At 47.8% G+C, this 25,600-nt stretch overlaps 1 protein-coding gene across 1 annotated transcript; it reads left to right on the forward strand.

Moving 5' to 3' along the window:
• Positions 1-8,184: 8,184 nt before the first annotated feature.
• LOC134369523 (nascent polypeptide-associated complex subunit alpha, muscle-specific form-like) lies at positions 8,185-9,312 on the forward strand. Its single transcript, XM_063085996.1, has one exon. The coding sequence runs from the start codon at positions 8,185-8,187 to the stop codon at positions 9,310-9,312; it is 1,128 nt and encodes a 375-aa protein (XP_062942066.1).
• The last annotated feature ends 16,288 nt before the right edge of the window (positions 9,313-25,600 follow it).

The following is a 25,600-nucleotide window of genomic DNA, read 5'->3' on the forward strand; positions in this document are numbered from 1 at the left end:
ACCATGGAACACGAAGCCCCACAGAAGTGCTGAGCCATGTGCTCTGCGATCTGGCCCTCAGCGGCTGACTTCACGTTTAGTCTCCACTTCCTCCCACGCCGTCCTGGGAATCCTACTCTTCCAACCACTCTCCAGATGCTCTTCATGGAGGGTGGGCCCCCAGCAGCGAGCCAGTCCAAGTCAGGAAGGGGCTTTGTCTCTTTTGAGGGGGTGAGTAGGTTTTTAACCAGTCATCCCATTTCTTTAATGGCTATAGAATTATTCAGACATTATGTCTTCTTGACTGACAGCCTCCTTCTTGCTAGGAAACTGTGTACATGTATGTACACACGCGCGCATATCTAATTTCTGCTGGACCCATTATGGTCCCTTTCTATTTCTTTTTTAAAAGAATTTTTTATTGAATCAAAATTGATTATACATATTTTTGAGGTTCAACATTGAGATATGTTGATCAAATCAATATTACTAGCATATATATTGTTACAAATTGCAATTATTCTTCATGCCCCTTGTCCAATCCCACCCTATCCCCCCTTCCTCCCCCCATTAATCACCCTAGATTTCTTCTCTCCCTCTGAAAGAATAATGGTTACTCTGTTGATTTGCTGCCCAATGATCTGTCCAATGCTGACAGGCGTAATCAGGTCCCCCAATACAATCATAGAGTAGATGTCTCTTTCGTCACTATGAAATGCTCTCTGTGAAGACAGACGTCCTCCTCCTGTCTTCATCTCTGATGGCGACTCTCCTTGTGTCAACTCACTCCACTGGCTGGTGACCATCTGTGTGGTGGTTGTGGCATCTAGCCACCTTTGTGGCAGCCATGGTTACTGTGGTGGCTGTGGTGGGCCACACACATGGAGGAGATGTTTTTGGCCTGCTCCGTGGTACTGGTGGTGTGCCTGGTTGTGGACAGAGTCTGATCCCTGGGGGGATCTAAGCCTTGGGTCCCCGAGTGGGTCCCGAGGTGCTGGCACACTGTGCCTGGTTGTGGGAGGGGGGTCCAGTCCCCAGCTCCTTACCCTGGGTCCCTAGGCAAGCCCTGAGGCACTGGTGCAGTGTGCCTGGTGGTAGGAGGGGGATCCGGTCCCCTTCTCCATGCTCCGGGTCCCAGGGCAGGCCCCAAGGTGCTGGCACAGTGTGCCTGGTTGTGGGAGTGGGGTCCAGTCCTTGGTTCCAATCCTTGGGTTCCTGGGTGTGGACCCAAGGTGCTGGTGATGTGAGTGGTTGTGGGCAGGGGTCCTGCCCCTGGCTCCATGTCTCATGTCCCTTGGTGGGCCCCAAAGCATTCATAGTGTACCTGGACCAGAACTAAGTTTTCGTTCTTTGCTTCCTTCTAAAATGGGGGAACTTCCTGCAGGAACCAGTACTTGAGCTATGTGGTTGAACTAAATTGCTGCTTTGCTGCTGTTTCCCTCAGGAAGGCTTTTTGTACAGCTCAGGGTTTAATGGTTGACCTTATAGGTACTTCCAGCTCTCCAGAGACTGGTGCACCTGGATTGTGTAGAAACTCTGATGTGGGCCTGAGTTTTTTCATCAAACTGCACCCCATGCAATTCTGCATTCCCGACCAGTCTCCTCTGAGTGGTCCTGCACTGATTGCGGGGCAGATCAGCTGTTCTTGCTGTGCCCCAGTGTTCTCCCGGTGGGCCTGTCTCCCCCACCACCTGTGCTCCAAACACTTCCTATGGGACAGGCCATGCCCAGGTCCCTTGTGATGACTCACCAGCCTCTGAATGGCTCCCTTTTTCAGCTGTTCTGGCTCCTCGCTCCTGCGTGGGTCCACAGGAACCCTGTTAGTGGTCTTGCTGTCCTGGGGGCCATCAAAGTCCTCTTCTCCCCTGCCACCTCCAAGTAATTTCATCTAAAGGGCACAGCTGCGGCTTCTGCCAGCTTCTGCTCCATGCGCTGCAGCATTAAAGCGGCCGCAGCCTGAGATGCTGAGAGCAGCTTTTTCTTTCTCTCTTCGTGGTTTCTCCTGTCTTCATGAGTTCCAGAGGTCTCTCCTCCTCTTTACCTGAGCTCCAGCCCCTTTCTGTTTCTAATATCGATTATCTGTGCCTTTTCTCATGCCGATGTGTAGTCTATTTTGTTGTTTTAGAACACCAGCTCTTGGTTCTGTTAATCCTCTGCACTGTCTTTTATTTTCTCCTTCCCTCCCTGCCTCCTTCCTTCCCTCCTTCTTTCCTTCTCTGCTTCCTTCCCTTCTCCCTTCCCTCTTCTTTCTTGCAGCACTTTTGCGTGTCTGTCCTGTCAGGAGTTGGTGCTGCCTTTTGAGCCATGCAGCTGTAGAGCGTGCATACTGCAACACGGTCATCCTGCTCCTGAGCAGGTATCTGCATTGGTCTGCTCGGCTCCCATAACAAAGCACACAGCCCAGCCGCTTACGCAGCAGACACTTATTTTCTCACAGTCCCAGAGGCTGGACCTGCCAGATCAAGGCGTGGCAGGGCTGGTTCCTCCTGGGACCTCCCTCCTCGGTGTGCAGACAGTGTCTTCTCCCTGTGTCATCCTTCTGTGCATGTCTGTGTCCTAATCTCCTCTTCTTATAAGTCACAGTGGATCAAGGCCAATACTAACAATCTCATTTTACCTTAATTACCTCTTTAAAGACCGTATTTACAAACACACTGACATTCTGAACTCCAGGAGGCTAGGACTCCAGCATATGAATTTGGGGGGACACAATTCAGCCCATAACAAGATCTGAGAAACAGTTTACTCATGTACACAATGAGATATAAAATATGTTCATGCAGCCTTGTCTGTAAAAACAAATACTGGAAACAACTCAAATGTCAACTAGCAGGGACGGAACAAGTGGTGATGGACTCTCACTGTGGGCACTGCAGTGATGAAGACAAACGGGCCACGGTGATATCTCATTTAAGTGGACGCATCTAACAAAGAGGGTGCCGTGCTTTGAAAATCCCCCCAAGTTGTGTTGGAACTTAACCCCCAATATGGTATTTGAAAGGTGGGGCCTTTAAGAGGTGATTGGATTGTGAGGACTATTCCCTTATGAATGGATTAATCCATTCAGTTAATGGTTTATCAGGGAGTAGACCAGGGGCTTCATGAGGAGAGCGGGTGAGCACGTGAACGCTCTCTTCTCAGCCCCCACACGTCATGTTCTGCACCGTGGGACGCCGTAGAGTCCCTGCCACGAACAAGGCCCTCGCCAGACGCACCCCCCAAACCTTGAACTTAGCCTTCAAAACTGTCAGGAATACATTTCATTTTTTTTATAAATTACCTGGTGTCAGGTATTCTGTTATAAGCAACAGAAAACTAATACACCGGGTTAAGCCAAAGAGGACAGCTGAAGCAAATGCACTCAGTACGTCATTCAAAAAGGTGTTTTGAAACATGCAAAAACAGAGCCACATACTGCTTCGGGATGCACACACAGGCAGCATGAGTGTGAAGGAAAAAATGGAAACGAAACAGTTCTGCATGGCGGGAGGGGCTGAGCCATGTGGGACGCACAGATGGCTTCGACCAATTGGCTGACATGTGACCTGCTTGGCTCACCCCCACCGGGAGGGCCTGGGGACCCTGCCCACAGCAAGGCACAGAGGAGGGCCCCGGCGTCCGCCACAAGCTGTCTGGAGCCTCTTCCCCCGAAGTCCTGAAGTCCCGGGGACAGACAGGGAACTCATCCCAGCGGGACGGTGGGAGGGATGCGGCAGTGGGACTGCACTCCCCGGTCTCCATGAGGACAGCGGCATCCTGCGGCAGCAGGTGCAGATGGCAGCACTTACTTGTCAGAGACTGGGGGGCGCAGCTGCCACAAGAAACTGTAGTTCATTAATAAAAAATGAAACCCATTCTCAAGAACATTTTGAAATGTTAAGTGCTTAAGTGCTTTGTTCGCATTGTGGGCAGTCGTAATAAAACCACCAAAGAATAAACTTTTTTCTAACCCACTCCTATGGTTTGAATGTTTGTGTTCCTCCAGAACGTACCCATTAGGCCTGATTTTTTAAAAGTGTTTAGCATTTTAAAAATTTGTTTAAATAGGAGTTAGGCTAGGGCTAGTTCTAGTTGAAATTACAGTTAATTTTAGTATGTAAGTGGAGTGAAAACTTACTGTGAAATATTTATTTAGAGCCTCGTTGTGAATCATTACAAATATAATATTGCTTTTAGGGTTTGGCAAAATATAATTTCTTCATAAATACACAGATAAAGGTTTATGGGCCAATCAATCATGTGCTTGAAAAGAGCAGTCTCATATATGACAAACCCACCGCTAATGTCATACTGAGTGCACAAAAGTTGGAGTCTCTTCCTCCAAGATCTGGAACAAGACAAGGTGCCCACTCTCCCCACTCTTATTCGACACAGCACTGGAAGTTCTTGCCAGCACAATGAAACAAGAGAAAGCAATAAAGAGCATTCAAATTGGAAAAGAGGAAGTCAAACCATCCCTATCTGAAGATAACATGATCATACACATAGCAAACCCTAAAGACTCCATCCAAAAATTACTAGGACTAGTAAATGAATTCGGTATAGTGGCAGAACACAAAATCAACACACAAAAATCAGTAGCCTTCCTATACAACAATAACACAATAGCCAAAGAAGAAATCAAGAAGGTAATCCCGTTCACAATAGCTACCAAAAGAATAAAGTATTTAGAAGGAAACTTAACAAAGGAGCTGAAAGACCAGTGAAAACTATAAAACATTGGTGAAAGAAATTTAAGAAGACAGAAATAAATGAAAAAATATCCTGTGTCCATGGGTTGGAAGAGTAACATCATCAAAATGTCCATGTTATCCAAAGCAATCTACAGATTCAATGCAATCCCTAGCAAAATACCAATGACATTCTTCACAGAAATAGAAAAAAGTCTTAAAATTTGTATGGAACCACAAAAGACCTCATATAGCCAAAGCAATCTTGAACAAAAAGAACAAAGCTGGAGGGATCATGCAAGCTGACTTCAAAGTATACTATAAAGCTATAGTAACCAAAACAGCATAGTACTTGCATAAAAGACAAATTGACCAGTGGAACAGAACAGAGAGCCCAGAAATAACCCACACACTTTTGACAAAGGTGCCAAGAATATACAGTGGGGGAAAGGATGGCCACTTTAATTAATAAGTGGTGCTGGGAAAACTGGATATCCACATACTGAAGACTGAAACTAGGCTCCTATCTCTCACCATATACAAAAATCAACTAGAAATGGACTAAAGACCTAAATTTAGGATTGGAAACTATGAAACTACTAGAAGAAAACACAGGAGAAATACTACACAAAATGGGAGTGGGCGGCACTTTTATTGAACAAGATGACAAAGGTACAGTTAACAAAAGGAAAATACACAAACGAGATGACATCACACTAAAGCTTCTGCACAGCAAGGGACTATCAACAAAGTGAAGATACAACCTGCAGAGTGGGAGAAACTGTTTGCAAACTGTGCATCAGACAAGGGGCTGATATCCAGAGTATATAAGGAACTCAAGCAACTCAACAGCAAAAGAACAAACACCTCAATTAAAAAATAGGCAAAGGACCTGAATAGACATATCTCAAAAGAAGACTTATGAATGGCCAACAGACACATTCATGCTCAAAATCACTAATCATCAGGGAAATGCAAATAAACCACAATGAGATATCATCTCATTCCAGTTAGAATGGCTACTGTGAAAAAGACAGAAAATAACAAATGAGAGAACTGTCCTACATTGCTGGTGGGAGTATAAATTAGTACAGCCACTATGGAAAACAGTCTGGGGTTTCCTCAGAGAACTAAAAACAGATCTACCCTATGACCCAGCTATCCCACTACTGGCTATGTACCCAAAGGAAATGAAATCAATGTATCAAAAAGACACCTGCACTCCCATTTTCATCACAACACTACTCACAACAGCCAAGAGATGGAATCAACCTAAATGTTCTTCAGCAGATACATTTAAACAAAACAAAACAAAACCATTATTTACACACAATGGAATACTATTCAGCTATGTTTAAAAAATGAAATACTATTATTTACAGCAACACCTATGGAACAGGAGACCATCATTGTGGAATATACTATAAAGCAAATGTACCTCACAGGGCCTGGTGTTCCAAAGCCTTGCAGTTTCAAATATTGACCTTGCAAAGGACTGGAAATTCTCCCCAGGCTATTGAGTCTCTGTTGCAAGATAAGAATCATAACACAGCAAGGTTGCTGCTTCTAAGACAGACAAATTACTAATTGATATGTAAAGTTACTAAAAAGCTGCTGGAGGGAAAAGGAATGTTTGCTAAATCAAGCCTTTGTTAGTGGATCACTTAATTGCCTAACAGAATGTCATCTGACTTGTTTTTACTGAATGCTACCAGCTTCTATTGTAAAACTTGTTAAACTGTACTTAGAAAAACCCCACCTATGTCTCTTCCTGTAACTTGCTGGTCTGGAGAATAAATGCAGGAAGAGAACCACAATTGGTGGTTAATTTCCCAAATGGAAGAAATGCCTCGCACTTGAGGAAGTTCTGGGATATTAATCCCTTTCTGGGGCTTCTCACTGCTCAAAAGAGATGGGCTTTGAGTAATCTTTGGTGGCTCCATCACCCAGGGGAAAAGGAGTTACAAATCCATGGGAGGCAAAGCAACAATCATGCTAAGTGAATTAAGTCAGGCATAGAAAGACAAATATCTCATGATCTCATTCATATGTGGAATCCAAAAAAAAAAAAAAAAAAAGAAATAAAAAGTGGTTCTCATGGAAGTAGAGAGTAGAATAATGGTTACCAGAGGCCAGGGGTGGAGAAGTGTTGGACTAACGGGTAGAAAGCTGTGCTATGTGTCCTAAGTGAACCATTGCTTAGTGTATTCATGTACTGAGACAGCACACTGAACCCCACAAATATGTACAAGCAAATGTTAAAAAAGAAAGAATAGTATTGGAAAACGGTGACAAGGTGGCCTGGGGGTATGGATGGGCCTCTGGGAATGAACACAGAGCATTAGACATTTGTGTCCCTCCTAACTGCCCACCAGAGGACATGAAAGTGGAGGGTCTTTCAGGTACCACATGGGCATGATGACCATGGCACTTTGCTCAATGGGCCCCTGGAGAAAGTGGACAAGGTGCCAGGGATGGAGGCCACACATGGGTCCAGCAACATCAACGTCCCCACCCAGGGCTGATCTGGTTACTGCCACCTTTGACTGTCCACAGCAGCGGCCAAAACCAAGCCTCCGATGTGGTACTGTCTCCTGGAGAAGAACAGAAGCCACTTGGTGGCTCGCTGATTAACCCAGAACCCTCCCAGTGCGGCAGGGGCAGGGGCTGCACTTCGTCCTCCAAACAAGGAAATACAGCATGTTCTTGGATGGGAGGACTCTATACTACAAAAATATATTCATCTGTAGGTTCAATGCAACCCAACCAAAACCCCAACGGAGTATTTGCAGTACGTGGAAACTCCTTCCAAACCTTACACAGACACGCGAGAACCCCTGCATAGGCCAGAGCACTCTTGCAGACCAGTGCGGGGCGGGAGGGGGAGACATGCTGTCCTGAGTGTGAAGACTCATAAAGCACCGTTTAGACACCCACTCTGCCACGAGGCTTCGTGAATAGGTGAGTAAGAGAGAGTGAAGGACCCGACAAGGGCCCTCATGGGTGTGGACAAGGCCCCTGCAGAGTAGTGGGGAAAGGACCACCTTCTAAAATAAATGTGCTGGACAACTGGCTGTCTTTATGGGGAAAAAAATTAGACATCTATTTGGAAAGATTTCTTAAATAGGACAAAATACATTAACCATAAAGGAAAAGATGGATAAAGTTGATCACATTAAAAGTACGAAGTCCTGTTCAACAGAAGACATGATTTGAAGAGCGTGGCCAGCCAGGGTCGGAGAAGGAAGGTGACCACACTCGAGTGACAATCAGCACCCAAATTACATAGAGAGCTCCTGAAATCAGGAGAGAGAAAAGGAATGAAACACTCAGGCATGTCAGAGTCAAGGAAAAACGCAAACAGTCGACACAGACATAAACGGGTCCCTTAGCAATGAGGAAGCTGCAAACCAAAACCACCAGAACGTCTACAGCTCAGAGATCTGGTGGTACCGTGAGTGGCTGGGCACGTGGGCCGTGGTGGGAACTGGTGACACTTCTGTAGCTGGAGGTGATCTACAAGCCCCCAGTTCGCATGCCCAAGCCGGGAGTCGCTTCTGGGGAGCTCCTGCACGTGTGCAGCGGGGACACACTCAGGAATGTCTGCAGTGGCACGTTGGACAAGGCGCCACCGGGAACAGCAAGCGTCCCCAGCCGCGGTGCTCGTGCCCTAGGCCCACCCCGTCCCAGGGCGGCGACCAGCCCGCCGCGCCTGCTGCAGAGATGCCTTTGCCGGAAGGAGGGGCCTGGAAACGAGGCTCCTGGGAACGAGGCTCCTGGGAACGAGAGGCTTCGAAGCCTCCGTCTCCGAGGAGAGCGCAGCACGGGCGGCCACCTGCGCGTCCCGGTCCCTGCAGGTCTGGAACCCGTGCAGGCAGCGCAGGGGCCTAGGCCGCCACCGTCGCTCGGTCCTGCCAAACCCGGGCGCCCCCGCGGACGCTTGCCGGGCTCTGCTCGGCGCGGTTCTCCCGGTCCCGATCCTGAAGCTCCGCCACTACTCCGGGGCCACCCCAGGTCGCCGCACGGTTCTCCGGGCTTTGCTCCCTGCTCACGGCGAACCTCCCATCGCTCCCGCCCGGCTCGCGGCAGCTCCGGCGTCCCATGGACGCGCCTCCCGAGCGGCTGCCCAGGTCCTGCACCCCGAGGAGCGTCGTGCTCGCGCCCGGACCCTGTGCACGGCGGCCCCGAGGCCCCGGGCCCGCGTCCGCCGCACGACACCCCGCGGCTCCCTCCGATCCTGCCCGGCCCACGGCCCTCCGCGCAGTCCGGCCACCGCGCCTCGGTCCTCACCGGCACGCGGGGTCCAGTCCCCTCCCCAAGGCCGCCCCCCAGGCCACCCTCGTTAGCGCTGCTGCGGCGGGGTCCGCGCACTCTGTGCCCCGCGTCCTGTGCCGAGCCGCGCCCTGCACGGACCTGCACGGACCCCAGGCCTCGCCTCGCCCCCACGACGTCGCGTCGCCCAGCTCTGGGTCCCTCCCGGGGCCAATCCGCATCGCAGACGGAAGACAAATCTGCCAAAGCATCACAGTGTCCAGTGTCAAACACGCACGTTGTGGTCATGAAGGGCGGCCGCAGGGTCCACCGTGGACTGCACGGACAGAAGCCTTCGCGAGAGGTTGGCCCCGCTGACCCCAGCTCACAACGAGATTTCGCTCATATCTAAATAATTAAAGCCCTTGCGCTGTAACACGCGGGAGACTCTCTGCTGCCCACGGATGAGCGTTCCCGGTGGACGCTGAGAAGCCCCGTTATTAGCTGATTCCACTACTTGGGATTAAAAACGCACCCCCTCTCCTCATCTGCCGCCTGGGGCAGGTGGTTTTGGGGTGCGGACTTTTCCAGGTCTTAGAAAGCTACAGGGTGGGGGGACCCAGTGGGCCCCGGGACCACCCTAGAATCAGACCCTCCCTGTGGACATTCACATTAAACGAGTAATGAAGACGACACACAGCTCAGGCCAGGTTTCGCACCAAAGCTGTGAGAGGGCTTGTGGTGGCCAGTGCTGCTTGGATCTCAGAGCTGGGGACAAGGGACAGCGGCTGTGAACGGGCTTTCTCCGCACAGCTGATGAAACACTCCTGCCCCGCGGGAGGGTGGAGCCCACAGGAGGGGACCTGGTGTCCAGGCCCGGGACCTGGTGCCCGTGAGCATGCTGCCCCCTGCACCTGGTCCAGCAGGTGGACCCGGGCCCCTCCAGGCCAACGATTGCCATTCCTGCGGGCTGCCAGTGTCCCTCCTGTCTGGGGGGCCAGGCAGGGCTGGAACTGGCCCTTGGCCTCCAGACCCCCTTCCAGCTGCTGGTGACAGTCTCAGTGGAGATGGAGGTGCTGCTGGAATATCCTGGCCAGGTGGATTCTCTCTGTAAAGAGGAGGTCATTGAAACCATGATACACGCTTCATTTTTCTTCATCTTAATCTGACCACTTGCTGGGAGGTCAGTTTTTTCTTTCATCTTACACTATAGCCTCAAAATCTGACTTACCTTTAGAGAGGAATTGTTTGTTCTGTGAAATTTGACTGAGAGGCTACATGCTTTATAAGGTTTAGTGAAAATACAGGGTGGTGGACATTAATCTCTGCGTACTCAATATAAAAAGCGAATGTACCGAGAGATGCAAGGGGACACACCCTCTCCGTGGTCATTTGTGCACAGATGGAGGCCAGCCGAGGGCCCTCCACTGAGTGTGTCTGAGGGGCTCCATCGGGCGGTGGCATTGGCCTGGACAGCGCCTGCACGAGCTCAGGTGGTCTTTCACCTCCAAGGCCCCTCAAAAGCCCAACAGGCTTTACGGCATGTCCTCCCTCCTCCCAACCCTGCTGGCCGGCCACGGGGACTGAGAGCCAAGAGGGCATTTGGGTATCAGAGCTGCATGGGGCCCACTTGCCATGGGAGAGCAGCACTTACTCAAAGAATATTTACGACGCAGGAGGAACCATGAAACAGGACCCAGAAAAGCCCCGCTGGCTGAGCCGTACACAGCTCCCCGGAGACCCTCACTCTGCGCACAAGAATAGAGCCCTGGAGCCACCGCAGGGAGCTTACCCAGGACGGATGCCAGGGCCACCAGGGTCCAGGAGGTGACGAGCAAGGGGGCCCGCATGGAGGGCCACCGCAGGCTGACCACCAGCACGCTGCTGCTGTTCTGGGGGGTGGTGGGCTCTGGCCCCAGGCCCCCACCCGCGAGTGCATAGGAACAGATGGTGCCCATCAGCCAGGCCAGCAGCACGAAGGTGGAAAGGCTGGGCCCTGTTGCCCACATGCTGGGACGCAAGCTCCTAACCAGCGAGGGAGTGGTGACTGCGGCACCCCTGGTGTCCTAAAGCTGGGCTGGCTCCTCCCACCCCACTTTACTTCCCTTTGGTGTCAGAAGCCTATCCTTGTCCTAGGCAGCCCTGACCCAGGCCGTGTCCAGATAAGCTCCCTGTATGGCCAGAGGGCCTTCCTTGGGGCTGTCTCCGTCCCCAGGAGTTCAAAGCCTTTGCCCACTTCCCTGTGCTGGGAAGATAAGCGGCCCGCCCATCCCTTCCTTGAGATTAGGTTCTGCCTGTCACATGAAATAAAAGCAGATGAAGAAATGGGGTTTAAGTGTTTCTTTATCGTGTTCCAGTCTTTGTTTGGAATTCTGTGTGGAATGGGGTAAACCGCAGGATTACATCCAATTACGTCACCTGCAAATCCAGCACCGGTAGTGTGGTTTCCTGTATGGGGTCTGTAGCAAGGTGTGTGAGCTTCACAAAGCCCCACCGCACCTCCTGGGCTTCAGAGCAGTCCCAGGGCCTTTGCCCTGGCTGGGCCTCCTGCCTCCTCCGTGTTGGCTCAGGCTTGCTGGGCTCCTAAGCCCCCACGCTGCTCTTTCTCACATTTACCCGTGCCCAGGTGACCTTGCCACTACACGTAGAGACCCCCTTATCTCAGGATCAGAGACCATGTGGACTGGTGAGAGGAGGTGGGGACTGCTCCTGGCCTTGCGTGTGGTGGGCGGAGAGTGGGAGCCAAGCAGGACCCAAGAGGGGCATCCACATGGGGAAAAGGGGGACTCAATCCAGGCAAGATGAAGAGAGTGTCCTGTGCCAGGCCGAGGAGGGGGGCCTGGGAACAAGGAAGGGGTCACCTCAAGGGGGTTGATCAGATACGTAAATATGCGGAGGACCATGGGAGCTGGTTTCTTACAGTCAAAGAGGGGAGTTTCAAATTTTGAAAAGAGAAAACTATTATAAACTCTGACTTGGTTGGAATTGGAAGAATCTGTGTGAACTTATGATCGTCAAAATGAATGGGTGTACACAGAAATAAATATAGATGTAAACAGTTACTTGTGTGCATGTGTATTTATATATGTGTTCATGTGTGTGGCTATGCATGTGGGCACAAGTGTTGGCAAGTGTGCACGTGTGAGTGTGTAGGAGCGTGTGCTTGTGCATGTGTGCATAAGTGTGCGTGAGTGTAGATGTGCATGTGTGCACATGTGTCTGTGAGTGTGTGTGTGCATTGTGAGTGAGGAATGTGCATGCATGTGTGTGTGCATGTACGTGAGTGCCTCACACATGAGCATGCATATGTGCACAATCTGTGAGTGTGTACTGTGTGAGCGTGCATACATGTGTGTGCTTGTGCATGTGAGTTGCACTGCATAAGTGTGCGTGCGTGTGCACATGTCTGTGAGAGTGTCTGTGTAAGTGTGCATGCATGTGTGTGCCTGTGAGTGGGTGTGTTTATGTGTGAGTGTGTGTGCGTGGTTGTGCCTGAGCGTGGGTGTGTGTGCATGCGTTCCCTGCCCTAACCTGGGAGAGGGCTGGGAGCAGCAGCGTTGCAGCAGCAGAGAGTACACTAGCACCCGGACCTTGGTTTCTAAAGACCACTCTCCACCAAGAGGACGCAGGCATCCCCGGGAACTGGCTGACTACAGGACTAGGGCAAGGATAGTACAAGATGAGCCAGAACATCCTGGGTCAGAAAGTCAGGAAATGTTCAGAGAACCACCAGGAGCACAGGAGCCAGTTTCATGGGCTTCCACGGCCAAGTCTGGGACAATTTGATCACCAAGTATATAATGATTGCCATGAATTAACCCACAGAATACAACAGCATCTGTGAGCACACTTACACAAATAAATGAATGGCCGATTTTAGGAAATTCTGTGCATAGTCTTAAAGAACATCCCCAAATACGCTTATTGACTGTCCTGGGATAAAAGAGTAACCTTTATTACTCAGGTGTCAGGGAAGATGTCTGAAAACACATGAAATCCACGTGATCAGCAATCTCCAGCTGCATGTGGGGCACCAGGAAGCATGCGCTTGCGACAGCTGTGAGAGGCAGAGTCACTTCTGCTGCTCCTGCCAGAATCCAATCGTGAGGGAGCATCCAGCAAACCCAAACCGAAGGTCTTTCTACCATATTAATGCACTGTGACCATCCAGGGACAGTTAAAGGCGACACTTGATTCAACTGGAGCCTCTGCCAGAGGACGTGCAGAGACAAGCCGAGAGACTTTTTGGGGCCACGAACCAATGAAAATGTCCTGACCTTGAAGTACATGGAGTTGATGAGACTTCCTGCCCGCAACCTGCTCCTGGATGGTCAGAGAGAAAAATGCCTGTACTGCTTTTGCAACCTCTCTGTTCTAGTAAGAATTTAAAAAAATACTACTTTAAAATTTCTGTTAAGAAATAAGCTTTTACAAAAAAAAAAAAAAAAAAAAATACACTGACCTGCCGTTTCTAGTTACGATGTAGAAAGTCACAAGATTCCCTCTAGTTTCACCTGACAACCTAAACGAGCCAGTTAAGCTATAAATTTGTAGTCTTAAAAACTCACCAGAAAGCAGTGGATAAGTTAAGCTGAAACTTTAACGAATTAAGCCACAGGGCGTGGGGAGCCCCCAGGAGGCGGGTGAGCATCCGACCTGCACGCCTGGGCACAGTGGGGGGCGACAGGGTGAACCTTTAATACCCACCTGGGTGGGAATGGCAGAAAAACAGCCAAACAATCTAAGACCCTTGTAGACGGAACCCCAAGTGAGGAGGAGAGGAAATGTGGAAGAAAAAATACCTGAAAAAATAAAGGCCACAGATTTCCCAAAATTGCTAAATGGTTTCAAGCACACATTCAAGAATCTCAGCAAAGCCTGGGCAGACTACATCCAGAAAGTCCCACATGCCTGCATGTCACAGCCAAACTCCTGCCCTCCAAAGTCAGGAGAAAATCTTAAGAACAACCAAGAAAGAAGACACGTTGCCCGTAGGGGGTTGACAGTAAGGCGCGAAGTCGCTGGCCAGAAACGGGTCAGGGACGCCATGGGCTGACGGGAGCGACCAAGCAGACCACAAAACCAGAACCTGCGGACCTCGCAGTGCACACGTAGCAAAGTGTCACCAGACCGGACGCGCAAATAAAAACACCATCAGACAGTGTAAAGAATGCATCATCAGCAGAATTCGTGTGATGAAATAGATAGTAAAAGAAAATTTCCAGGCTGAAGGAAAATGGCCCCACATTGGGAACAGACAAGTGTGCGAGGAAAAATGGTCCCACAAAGGGTGATCGTGTCGGCAAATTCCAGTACTATCGGCCACTGACTGCCAGCGTAGCAGTCATGGCAGGGCACGTGGTTAAGGGCAAAAATGGCAAAAGGGGTAAACAGACTTAAACTGCTGTAAGTTCCTGTACTGCTCAGTGTTCACTTATTATGGTAACAAAAGTGATGCAATCTCTAGGAATAACCTGACAGTGTCAAATGTATACGAAGAAAACTTTAAAAAGCTACTGAGGTTCCCCCCAAAATGTGAACAAATTTAAGGGCATGTAATTCTCGGACGAAAGATTTTGGACCATAAAGATAAAAATTATAGTTAAGGTGTAAAGTGATACCAATAAGTACACCAAAAGAATATTTTTAAACCAAACCAATTATTTTTGAAGTTAAACAAAGTAAATAATATTCTGGCTAATTAAATAGTAGCCAGGAAGATTCTGGAAGAGCAGCGGCCATGAGGTGGGACTGGTCGTATCACATTCAGACCTGTTCTGAAGCTAAGATCATCAGAGCCAGGGCCGTGCTCAGGTGGCTCCTTCCGTGGAGTGCACGGAAGTCTAGTAAAAAACCCAGATGGGGAGAACCGGGTTGGTGACACAGATGTCACTGCGGGTTGGTGAGGAGCATGTGGATGGAGGCACTTGCTCCTTCTGCTTGTGGGAAGTGCAGAAAAAGTGCAGGTGCCCAGAACGCTCCGGAAGGGCAGGTGGCGAGCCAGGGCCAGTCACCTCCAGGGTGAGGGCTGGGGGCCAGGAGACCATCCTCACGGAAAGCCCTTTGTGTCCCTTTTGAATTTTCTGTCATGCGTGCATGCTATTGCTACCTGTCAAGACAACCACGTACACACACTCTGAAGAGTGGCGGGCACCCAATCTGGCCCTGACGTTGCTCAGTGCAGGAGGCTGCAGCGTGGCCTGGTGACATGCGGTGTGCACAAGCCTGGTCCTGCCGCTGCGCCCGCTCTGCACGTCTCCCTGGCCTGGCCGGTGGCTCCTGCTTCTGGCGGTGGCTCCTGCTTCCTGGCGGTGGCCCTGGCACTAGACGTGGGATCCTCCACACCTTAGGATGCTGACACAAGCCATGCTTCCCTCTGAGCATGTCCCCCTGTGTCGCTTCACTCAAGGAGTCAACAAAGTTGACTAATTGTCATTTGTCACATACTTTCTTTTTGGTTTGTTTTTAAAAAACAGCTTTACTGAGATGCGATTTACATATCATATAATCCCAATTTAAAGTGTGCAGTGAGGCAGGTGGGCTCAGCTGGTTAGAGGTGTGCTGATAACAGCAAGGCCCAGGGTGCAATCCCCATACAGGACGGACACCAAAAAAAAGAAATTTAAAGTCTCCAGCTCAATGGCCTTTAGTATATTCCCAGCCTTGTGCATCCATTGCCTCAATCAATTCTAGAACACTTGCACTGCCCCAGAAAGGAAACTTGCTGCCCTCAGCTGATGCCTCCCGACCTCCCCCTCCCCCAGCCCCTGGCCACCACTGATCCACTTCTGTCTCTGTAGGTTTGCCTATTGGGACATTCCACATAAGTAAAGTCACGAATGTGTGGCCCTTTGTAACTGGCCTCCCCCAGGAGTGTGATGCTTTAGGCTTCACCCACGCTGAAGCGCACAGCAGCACCTCGTTCCTTCCCATCGCCAAACGCCTGCCCACTGTGGGGTACGCGCCTTTCATGTATCCGTTTATCAGTCTCTGTCTGGCCAGCTGGTTTGTTTCTACTTTTTGACTGTTGTGAATAACGTTGCTATGAACACATACAAGCTTGAGCGTGGGTCTCTGTGTTTACTTCTCACGGGGGTGTTTAGGATATTGTACAATCTCTTGATTATTTTTACTCTTCTCTACTAGATTTATTCTCCCCAGCCACTTTTAAAAGAAATATTTTCTCTTGCCGTGACATTTCTTCATTCTAGAGGGGCTGTGATACTAACCCAGTCTTAAATTGTTTTTATTTCCTCCTCCAAGTGAGCAGGTTTTCTAATTCAGTTGGAAAATAGTGACCAGAAATTTTAGGTAAACTGTATTTTAAATCTGGGTACTTTGGTCTCGTGAAAAGACAGAGTGCTCCCTTCACTGACCTGATTCATGTACACAGTGAAAAGCTAGAAAACGAGACCAAACGCTGGGGTCTGCTGGTTTGCAGTCCTGAGCTGGGCCTGCAGGGTAGGGGCTGGGGACAGGACATCTGCACGACTGGGCTTCAGGAGTCCGGAGAGTCACCCCTCTCCTTGGCTGTGGGTACCCCAAGACAAGAGGCCACTAGTGAGTGTCCCACATGAGGTAAGGGAGCTGGTGTAACTGATGTCACCAAGGTTCCCAAAGGCAGATGCAAAGAGTAGCCAGAACACCCTCCCCTCCTAGGACACTCAGTTGTCCCCACAAAGACTGGCTCAGGCTGGGAAACTCCCTGTGGCCGCCCACCGTCTCCCAGTGAGCCCCACGCCCAGGGCCAGAACTGCTCAATCCATTGATACGTCTGACCTTCGGCAGAAGGTAGGACAATGGGCAGCGGTTTATCAACGTGCCTAGCATTGTCTCAGGCAGTGAGACGGGACAATGAAACCTTTGTTGGTCTCTCCTGGTGTCCTGACACTTCTGTCTCACTGTGCTGGAAAACCTCAAACAGATCGAGTGCAGATTGGAATGTTGTCCCTCATTATGTCATGACCTAAAACCCTGCACTCCATTTTCTTTGATTTTTTTTCCTACCAGTGACTTCAAAGGTACCACTTTCTTCCCTGATAGGAATATATGTCTGAGAACTTCTGTTAAGGACGAGTGCTGTGGATGTATCTGATACTTGGGTGTCTGAGGATGGCCATGGCTGAACTGAGCAAGAGGTCAGGGTGCAGGAGGCAGGAGAGGCCGAGAGAACGTGCGGAGGTGCAGGGGACGCCACAGAAGGACGGCGGACAGGCCGACAGCAGGCTGCTCACGCATGGCCATAAATTCCAGAAAACACCGAACACAGCCTGGATTCATCAAGGTCAGGTAACTGTCAGCACCACACCATCGGGCGAACTATCGTTTCAGAACGAGGGCAAAATAAAGACACTTCTGGCCAGAATGTATAGCTCACAGGCTGTCCTGTGTCACTGATGGAGAAGGGAATAGAGCCCAGCAGGTAGGAGGGGACGGACGCAGCACAGACAAGCAGGGAAACCGTGAAGCCTCTTAGCAGATGTGAACAGGTGTCGACGGCTCTAAAGAGAAAAACCGGGGCCTATAAAGACAAGATGGGCGCTTCGCCCTCAGAGTAACCCTCCCACAAACAATAATGATAAGGTCTGGAAAAAATATCAGAACTATTGGAAAATGTGGGCGAGCAACGAAAGAAGGTGGAAACTTAGTGCAAAACTATGCTATCTACCTTAAGTGAATCAATGTGAATATATGCATGGGCTGAAGCCACACACTGCACCCCACAGGTGTGTACAAGTCAATGTTAAAATTAAAATAAATAGATAAATAAAACAGAAATGTAAACACAGACAGCCTTTGAAAGATTGGAACTGTAGCAGGTGAGCTCCGCATGCAAACAGCTTCCCGCCTGCAGGTGCACCCAGCGCGGTGGCTGCTCTAACCCAGGCAGAACGCCGCGGCCTCGATGGGCTGACGAGCCTGAGGCTACACAGGAGCAGCCAAAGTCCCCAAAAGGAGGCAGCCGTAGACAGTGGGGCCTTCAAATCTGTGTATAAATTTCACCCAAGTCCTTGTCTGACTCCTGAACTGAGCGTGCGTGGGGGAGACACAGAGGATCCCAGCAAAGCAAAGCAATGGCTGAAAGCCAAAAGGACTGGCCAGAGACGGCAGCCGCTGCCCGCCACGGGGAAGACAGGATCTGGTTTGCCGGGTAAGCGGCCCGCGAGAACAAAATGAACAGTCTTCATGCGGATAACTTAACCCAGAGTCTCTACGTGTTGACAACAATGGCCCGTGTACAGTAGCCTACAATAAAAAGTACAGGACTTGAAAAGAAACAGGAAAATGTTGCGGGGGCTCAGGGGCGGCGGCCCGAACCTCCCAGGAGCCCCTTTTATCCCCCGCCACGGGATGAGTAAGAGAGGGAACCGGTAGGATGACTCGTGCCACCCTCGTGGCCAGGAGAGCCCGGGAGGAAGGTGAGCCTGCTGCCCGCCTATTCAGCCCACAGAGGGACAGTGAGGCGGGCAGGGGTTCCTCCAGCAGCTCCGTTTATTTCCGCACAAGCACCTGCTTTTACAAGCATATGGGAGGGGGTTTCCTGACTTCAACCTATCATCATAAAGGTCATGTGAACATGCATCTTGCTCTAACGCTTTGCTATTGCAATCACGCGTGAGCATGAGTGCGGAAACATCTTTTATCCAATAACTTTAAACTACGTCTTTCCTTGGCGACGCCCTGGTGGCTTCCGTCAGGCGCCGTCTTTATCTCTCCTGTCCAGGCCACTGTTTTCCACACATGACATATGCGTATGTGGGTGGGGTCGTGGCTAGTTCCCTGCCCCGGGGGGAGGTGTGTGGCCTCAACGCCCCAACAAAATGTGACCTATAGGGCCGACCCCGTCCCGCCGCAGGTTCGGATCCCATATAGGAATGGCTGGTGCACTCACTGGCTGAGTACCGGTCACGAAAAAGACAAAAAATAAAATAAAAAATAAAAAAACAAAATGTGACCTGTAGCTACAAGAAGAACTCGACAGAAACCTACCTCAAGATGAAACGTGGTAAAATGAGAAGATAAGGAAGTTAACATGTTCAGGGAATTAAAGAAAAATATACTCATAATGAACAAACAGGGAATCTCTGTAGAGAAATGGAAATTATTTTTTAAAAAGAACCAAATGGAAATTCTGGAACTGATAAGTACTATAGGTCATATACTGGATCATAAAATAGGTCTCAAATAATTCTAAGAATTGAAATTTTAGAGAGTGCATTCTCTGATTACAATGGAGTTAAATTAGAAATCAATAATAATAATATATCTGGGGGAAACACAAATCTTTGCAAATTAAAGAACGTACCTCTAAATAATCTATTGACCAAAAAAACACAAAGAGAATGGGAAAATATCTCAAACTACATGACAATGAGTAAATCACATTTGAAAATCCATAGGATGATCTTATGGATGATTTTAGAGGGGAAATCATACTTCTGAAATATTCACATTACAGAAAAAGAAAATTTTCAAAGAAATAATCTAAGCTTCCGCCTTAACTTTTAAAAAGATGAGCAAATTAAATTCAAAACAAGTAGAAGGGAGTGAAGAAAAAAATTATAAAGATGAGAAATTAATGAATTACAAAACAAACAAGGAAGTCAATAAAGACAAAAGTTGTTTTTTTGGAAAGATTAGTAAAATTGAAAAAACCTTTATAAGACTGACCAAAGGAAAAAATGTAATCGTAAGCTACCAATATCAGGAAGGAGGCAGAACATCACTGCAAACTCTACAGAGTTTAGTAGGTCAGTGTCATAACACTATGAACAACCATGCTGATAAATTTGACCCTTTACGTAGTAAACAAATTTCTTTGAAAAACAGAGCTTAACAAAATACACACAGCTTTTCAAGATGGCGGCGGCTGCGGCGGCTGGCGCGGAGTAGCTGAGGTGGAAAAGGCGGCCACTGGGCCTCAGGCAGCCGGGAAACTTGTGGACCTTCCTCTCGCCATCTCTTAAGGGAGGACCGCTGCTGCTGGCCGGTCATGGGGGGTGACCGCCACTTTGCCCCCGGCAGGAGAGGCTGCCTCATTTACAGGCAACAGTTTTGAAGTGTGGAGCAGGAAAAGAACTGTTTCTTAGCTGCAAAAGCGAGTCTCGAAACAGGGAACACGGCGCCAGGGCTGCTGTGGATGCAGCCAGGATCCCGGAGGCCGGGGCCGCGCTGAAGGCGGCCAGCTGCCCTATTCAGGATTCGAGGTTTCAGGCCGGCATTAAAGAAGATTCCTGGGAGCGCCCGAGCCGTGCCGCGACTGAACAGCCCGAGGCGGCAGCGGCCGAGAACTGGGAAAGGCGGCAAACCAGAGACAGAGAGCGAGCACCCGACCTGGCACAGCACTGTGAGTGACCCCTGGCACAGCTCTGTTCGGGGGGTGGATGCCCACGCGGCTCCCGCCTGCACCACCAGGCCACTCACCGCCTGGTGCTGCCTCCATTTTCCCAGGTGCGGGCAGCTCCGCCCTGCTCGGCCATCACTGAGCCCTCCCACTTGCTGGCCTGGCGCCGGGCTTTCCGGAGCCTGCGGATGGGCCTCCGCTCCCACTCCCTCCGCGGTTCTCTGGCGGGGCTGGTGGCGGGGGGCGTCCCGGGCCAGTGTCGGGAGGGCAAGGAAGTACGGGCGGGCCGACTGTCACTCCACCATACCCTGGACTCCGGCCCCAGGTAAACTCCCTGTTACTGGGAGGCAGATACCATCTCTGCAGCCACCAGTTTGGAAAAAAGCCTAACGAATTTCTGGTTGGGAATAGTGTGGTAGGAGAGTTCCCAGGTCCGCTTGAACCTGCCGGAGACCAGGCTGCAGGTGGGCGCTAGACTCGGTTTATACTGGGGGGATACAAAGGTGAACAAGACCCGAGAAAGATCTACATAGTGCTACAAAGGCACCCAGAGAGACCGGTCGTCTGTGCCCAGCAGAAACCTGGTAGACTTCCTGGGCGAGGCGGTGCCAAGCAGGGTCTTGAAGGCCCAGCTGATAGACGAGGGGTGCAGAAGACACGCCCCAGCCCAGCACAGTGCGCACAGAGTGGGGAGACGTGCGGCCAGGGAGGCGGAGACTCGACAAAAACCACACACCCGGTGGGGTCGCCACTGCACTATCTAACAGCCTGGGCCAGAGCACACGGAACAGGGAGAAGTCCTGCACAGGAAGTGAAAGCTCAACAGAGATCACACACCCTGTGGTACGTGATCCACCAGCCCAGCAGAGTCCAAGCTGACCAGAAAGGTGGCTCCCCGGAGAAGCCCAAGACCCGAGGCAACCACACACACAAGGCACTAGAGGCCAACTGAGCAGTCACGGAGGGAGCCATACGAAATTGGCAACCACAGCAACATCCTAGTTAGTCATTAGTCTCAAACCGGTGGACTGTGAAACCCCCTGCCACAATGAATAAACACCAAAAAAAAGATACCAGAAATACAAAAAATCAAGAAAGTACACCACCAAAAGTTAATAAATCTCAAACTCTAGATCCTATAGAACAAGAAGCCCTTGAAATGACTGACAAGGAATTTCGAGTGATAATTCTAAGGAAACTGAATGAGATACAAGAAAACTCAGCTAGACATCATGATGAAATGAGGAAAAGTATACAGGATCTGAAAGAGGAAATGTACAAGGAAATCAATGTCCTGAAAAAAAATGTAGCAGAACTTGCTGAACTGAAGAAGTTATTCAACGAAATAAAAAACACAACGGAGAGTTTAACCAGCAGGCTTGTCGAAGTTGAAGAGAGAACCTCTGAACTTGAAGATGGGCTGTTTGAAATAACACAAGCAGACAAAAAGAAAGAAAAAAGAATCAAGGACATTGAAGAAAATCTGAGAGAGATATCAGACAACCATAAGCGATCAAATATCCGAGTCATGGGTATTCCAGAAGGGGAGGAAAATGGAGATTCCATTGAAAACATATTCAACAAAATAGTGGCAGAAAACTTCCCAGGTATAGGAAAAATCACAGATCTTCAGATCCAGGAAGCTCAACGATCTCCAAATGTATTCAACCCAAAAAGACCTTCTCCAAGACATGTCATAGTCAAATTGGCAAAACTCAGAGACAAAGAGAGAATCTTAAAAGCTGCAAGAGAGAAGCGTCAAATCACCTATAAGGGAGCCCCAATCAGGTTAACATCAGACTTTTCATCACAAACCCTAAAAGCTAGAAAGGAATGGGATGATATTTTCAAAATACTAAAAGACAAAGATTTCCAGCCAAGAATACTCTACCCTGCAAGGCTATCCTTCCGAAATGAGGGGCAAATAGTATATTTCTCAGACAAACAAAAACTGCAGGAGTTCACTACCACAAGACCACCCTTACAAGAAATCCTCAAGGGAGTACTGGGTTTGGTTCCTGAAAAATAACTACCACTGCCATAAAAACCCAAGAAAAATCTAAACCCGCTAGTATAATAAAAATGGCATTCATGAAGAGAAAACAAGCTAACAAAAACACTATCTACAACCTAAGGAACCAACAAACACAGAAAACAAACAGTAAATCAGAAAGCAAGGAACAAAAGACACCTAAGACAACCAAACAACCAATAAACTGCTAGGAATAAATCAACACCTCTCAATAACAACTCTTAATGTAAAAGGCTTAAATTCCCCAATTAAAAGACACAGACTGGCTGACTGGATCAAAAAGCAGGACCCAACTATATGCTGCCTATAAGAGACCCACATCACCCATAAAGATTCACACAGACTAAGAGTGAAAGGATGGAAAAAGATTTACCATGCAAACAGAAAAGAAAAATGAGCTGGAGTAGCTATTCTTATATCTGACAAAATAGACTTTAAACTAAAAACCATAAAAAGAGACAATGAGGGACACTACTTAATGATAAAAGGACTGATCCATCAAGAAAACATAACAATCATAAATATGTATGCACCCAATGTTGGAGCAGCCAGATTTATAAAACAAACTCTATTAGACCTAAAGAAGGAAATAGACACTAATACCATAATAGCAGGGGACCTGAACACCCCACTGTCAATATTAGACAGATCATCTAGGCAAAGAATCAGTAGAGAAACACAAGATCTAAACAAGACTCTAGACCAATTGGAATTGGCAGATATCTACAGAACATTCCACCCAACAACCTCAGAATATTCATTTTTCTCATCAGCACATGGATCATTCTCCAGGATAGATCACATATTAGGTCACAAATCAAGTCTCAATAAATTCAAAAAAATTGCAATTATCCCATGTATCTTCTCAGACCACAATAGATTAAAACTAGAAATTAATAACAAACGAACCTCTGGAAACTATACAAACACATGGAAATTAAACAGCATTCTACTTAATGGCATATGGGTCCAAGAAGAAATCAAGCAGGAAATCAAAAAATTTATTGAAACTAATGAAAACAATGATACATCATACCAAAACCTGTGGGATACTGCAAAAGCAGTATTGAGGGGAAAATTTATTGCATTAAACGCTCACTTCAGAAGAATAGAAAGATGGCAAGTGAACAAACTAACACTTCACCTTAAAGAACTAGAAAAACAAGAACAATCCAAACCTAAAGTTAGCAGACAGAAAGAAATCATTAAGATCAGAGCAGAACTGAATGAAATTGAAAACCAAAAAACAATTCAAAAGATCAACGAATCAAAAAGTTGGTTTTTTGAAAAGATAAATAAAATTGACAAACCATTAGCATGGCTAACAAAAAAAAGAAGAGAGAAGACTCAAATAACAAAAATTAGAAATGAAAAAGGCGATATTACAACTGATTCATCTGAAATACAAGGAATCATTCGAGACTACTATAAACAACTATACGCCAACAAATTTGAAAATCTGGAGGAAATGGATAAATTTCTGGACACACACAAGCTCCCAAAACTGAACCGTGAAGACGTAGAAAATTTGAACAGACAAATAACAATAAAGGAGATTGAAGCTGTTATCAGAAGGCTCCCAACAAAGAAAAGCCCAGGACCAGATGGATTCACAGCAGAATTTTACCAAACATTCAAAGAGGAATTGACACCGATTCTTTACAAACTATTCCAAAAGATTGAAACGGACGCAAATCTCCCAAACTCATTCTATGAAGCAAACATCATCCTGATACCAAAACCAGGTAAAGATATAACCAAAAAAAAAAAAAACTACAGGCCAATATCCTTGATGAATATAGATGCAAAAATCCTCACTAAATTACTAGCAAACAGAATACAGCAACACATACGTAAAATTATTCATCACGATCAAGTGGGATTCATCCCAGGGATGCAAGGTTGGTTCAACATACGCAAATCAATAAATGTGATACACCATATTAATAAACTCAAACACAAGGACCATATGACTATAGAGATGACTATAGATGCTGAAAAAGCATTTGATAAAGTTCAGCACTCATTCATGACAAAGACCCTCTATAAGTTAGGTATAGAGGGAAAGTATCTCAACATAATTAAAGCCATATATGCCAAACCCACAGCCAATATCATCCTGAATGGGGAAAAGCTGAAAGCTTTTCCTTTAAGAACAGGAACTAGACAAGGATGCCCACTCTCACCACTCCTATTCAACATAGTGTTGGAAGTACTAGCCAGAGCAATCAGAGAAGAGAAGGAAATAAAGGGCATTCAGATTGGAAAAGATGAAGTCAAACTGTCCCTGTTTGCAGATGACATGATCCTATATATCGAACAGCCTAAAACCTCTACAAAAAAACTGCTGGAATTGATAAATGATTTCAGCACAGTAGCAGGATACAAAATCAACACACAAAAATCAGTAGCATTTCTTTTCTCCAATAGTGAACATGCAGAAAGAGAAATCAAGAAAGCCTGCCCATTTACAATAGCCACCAAGAAAATAAAATACTTAGGAATTGAGTTAACCAAGGAGGTGAAAAATCTCTATAATGAGAACTACAAACCACTGCTGAGAGAAATTAGAGAGGATACAAGAAGATGGAAAGATATCCCATGCTCTTGGATTGGAAGAATCAACATAGTGAAAATGTCCATACTACCCAAAGTGATATACAAATTCAATGCAATCCCCATCAAAATTCCAAAGACATTTTTCTCAGAAATGGAAAAAACTATCCAGACATTTATATGGAACAATAAAAGACCACACATAGCCAAAGCAATGCTGAGCAAAAAAAATAAAGCTGGAGGCATAACACTACCTGACTTTAAGCTATACTACAAAGCTATAATAACCAAAACAGTATGGTACTGGCATAAAAACAGACACACTGACCAATGGAATAGAATAGAGAATCCAGAAATCAACCCACACACTTACTGTCAGCTGATCTTTGATAAAGGCACCAAGCCTATTCAGTGGCGAAGGGACTGCCTCTTCAGCAAATGGTGCTGGGACAACTGGATATCCATTTGCAGGAGAATGAAACTAGATCCATACCTCTCGCCGTATACTAAAATCAACTCAAAATGGATTAAGGATTTAAATATACACCCTGAAACAATAAAACTTCTTAAAGAAAACATAGGAGAAACACTTCAGGAAATAGGACTGGGCACAGACTTCATGAATACGACCCCAAAAGCACGGGCAACCAAAGGAAAAATAAACAAATGGGATTATGTCAAACTAAAAAGCTTCTGCACAGCAAAAGAAACAATTAAAAGAGTTAAAAGACAACCAACAGAGTAGGAGAAGATATTTGCAAAATATAT

This window comes from Cynocephalus volans, chromosome 2, assembly GCF_027409185.1.
Source record: "Cynocephalus volans isolate mCynVol1 chromosome 2, mCynVol1.pri, whole genome shotgun sequence".
In the NCBI taxonomy this organism is placed as follows: domain Eukaryota; kingdom Metazoa; phylum Chordata; class Mammalia; order Dermoptera; family Cynocephalidae; genus Cynocephalus; species Cynocephalus volans.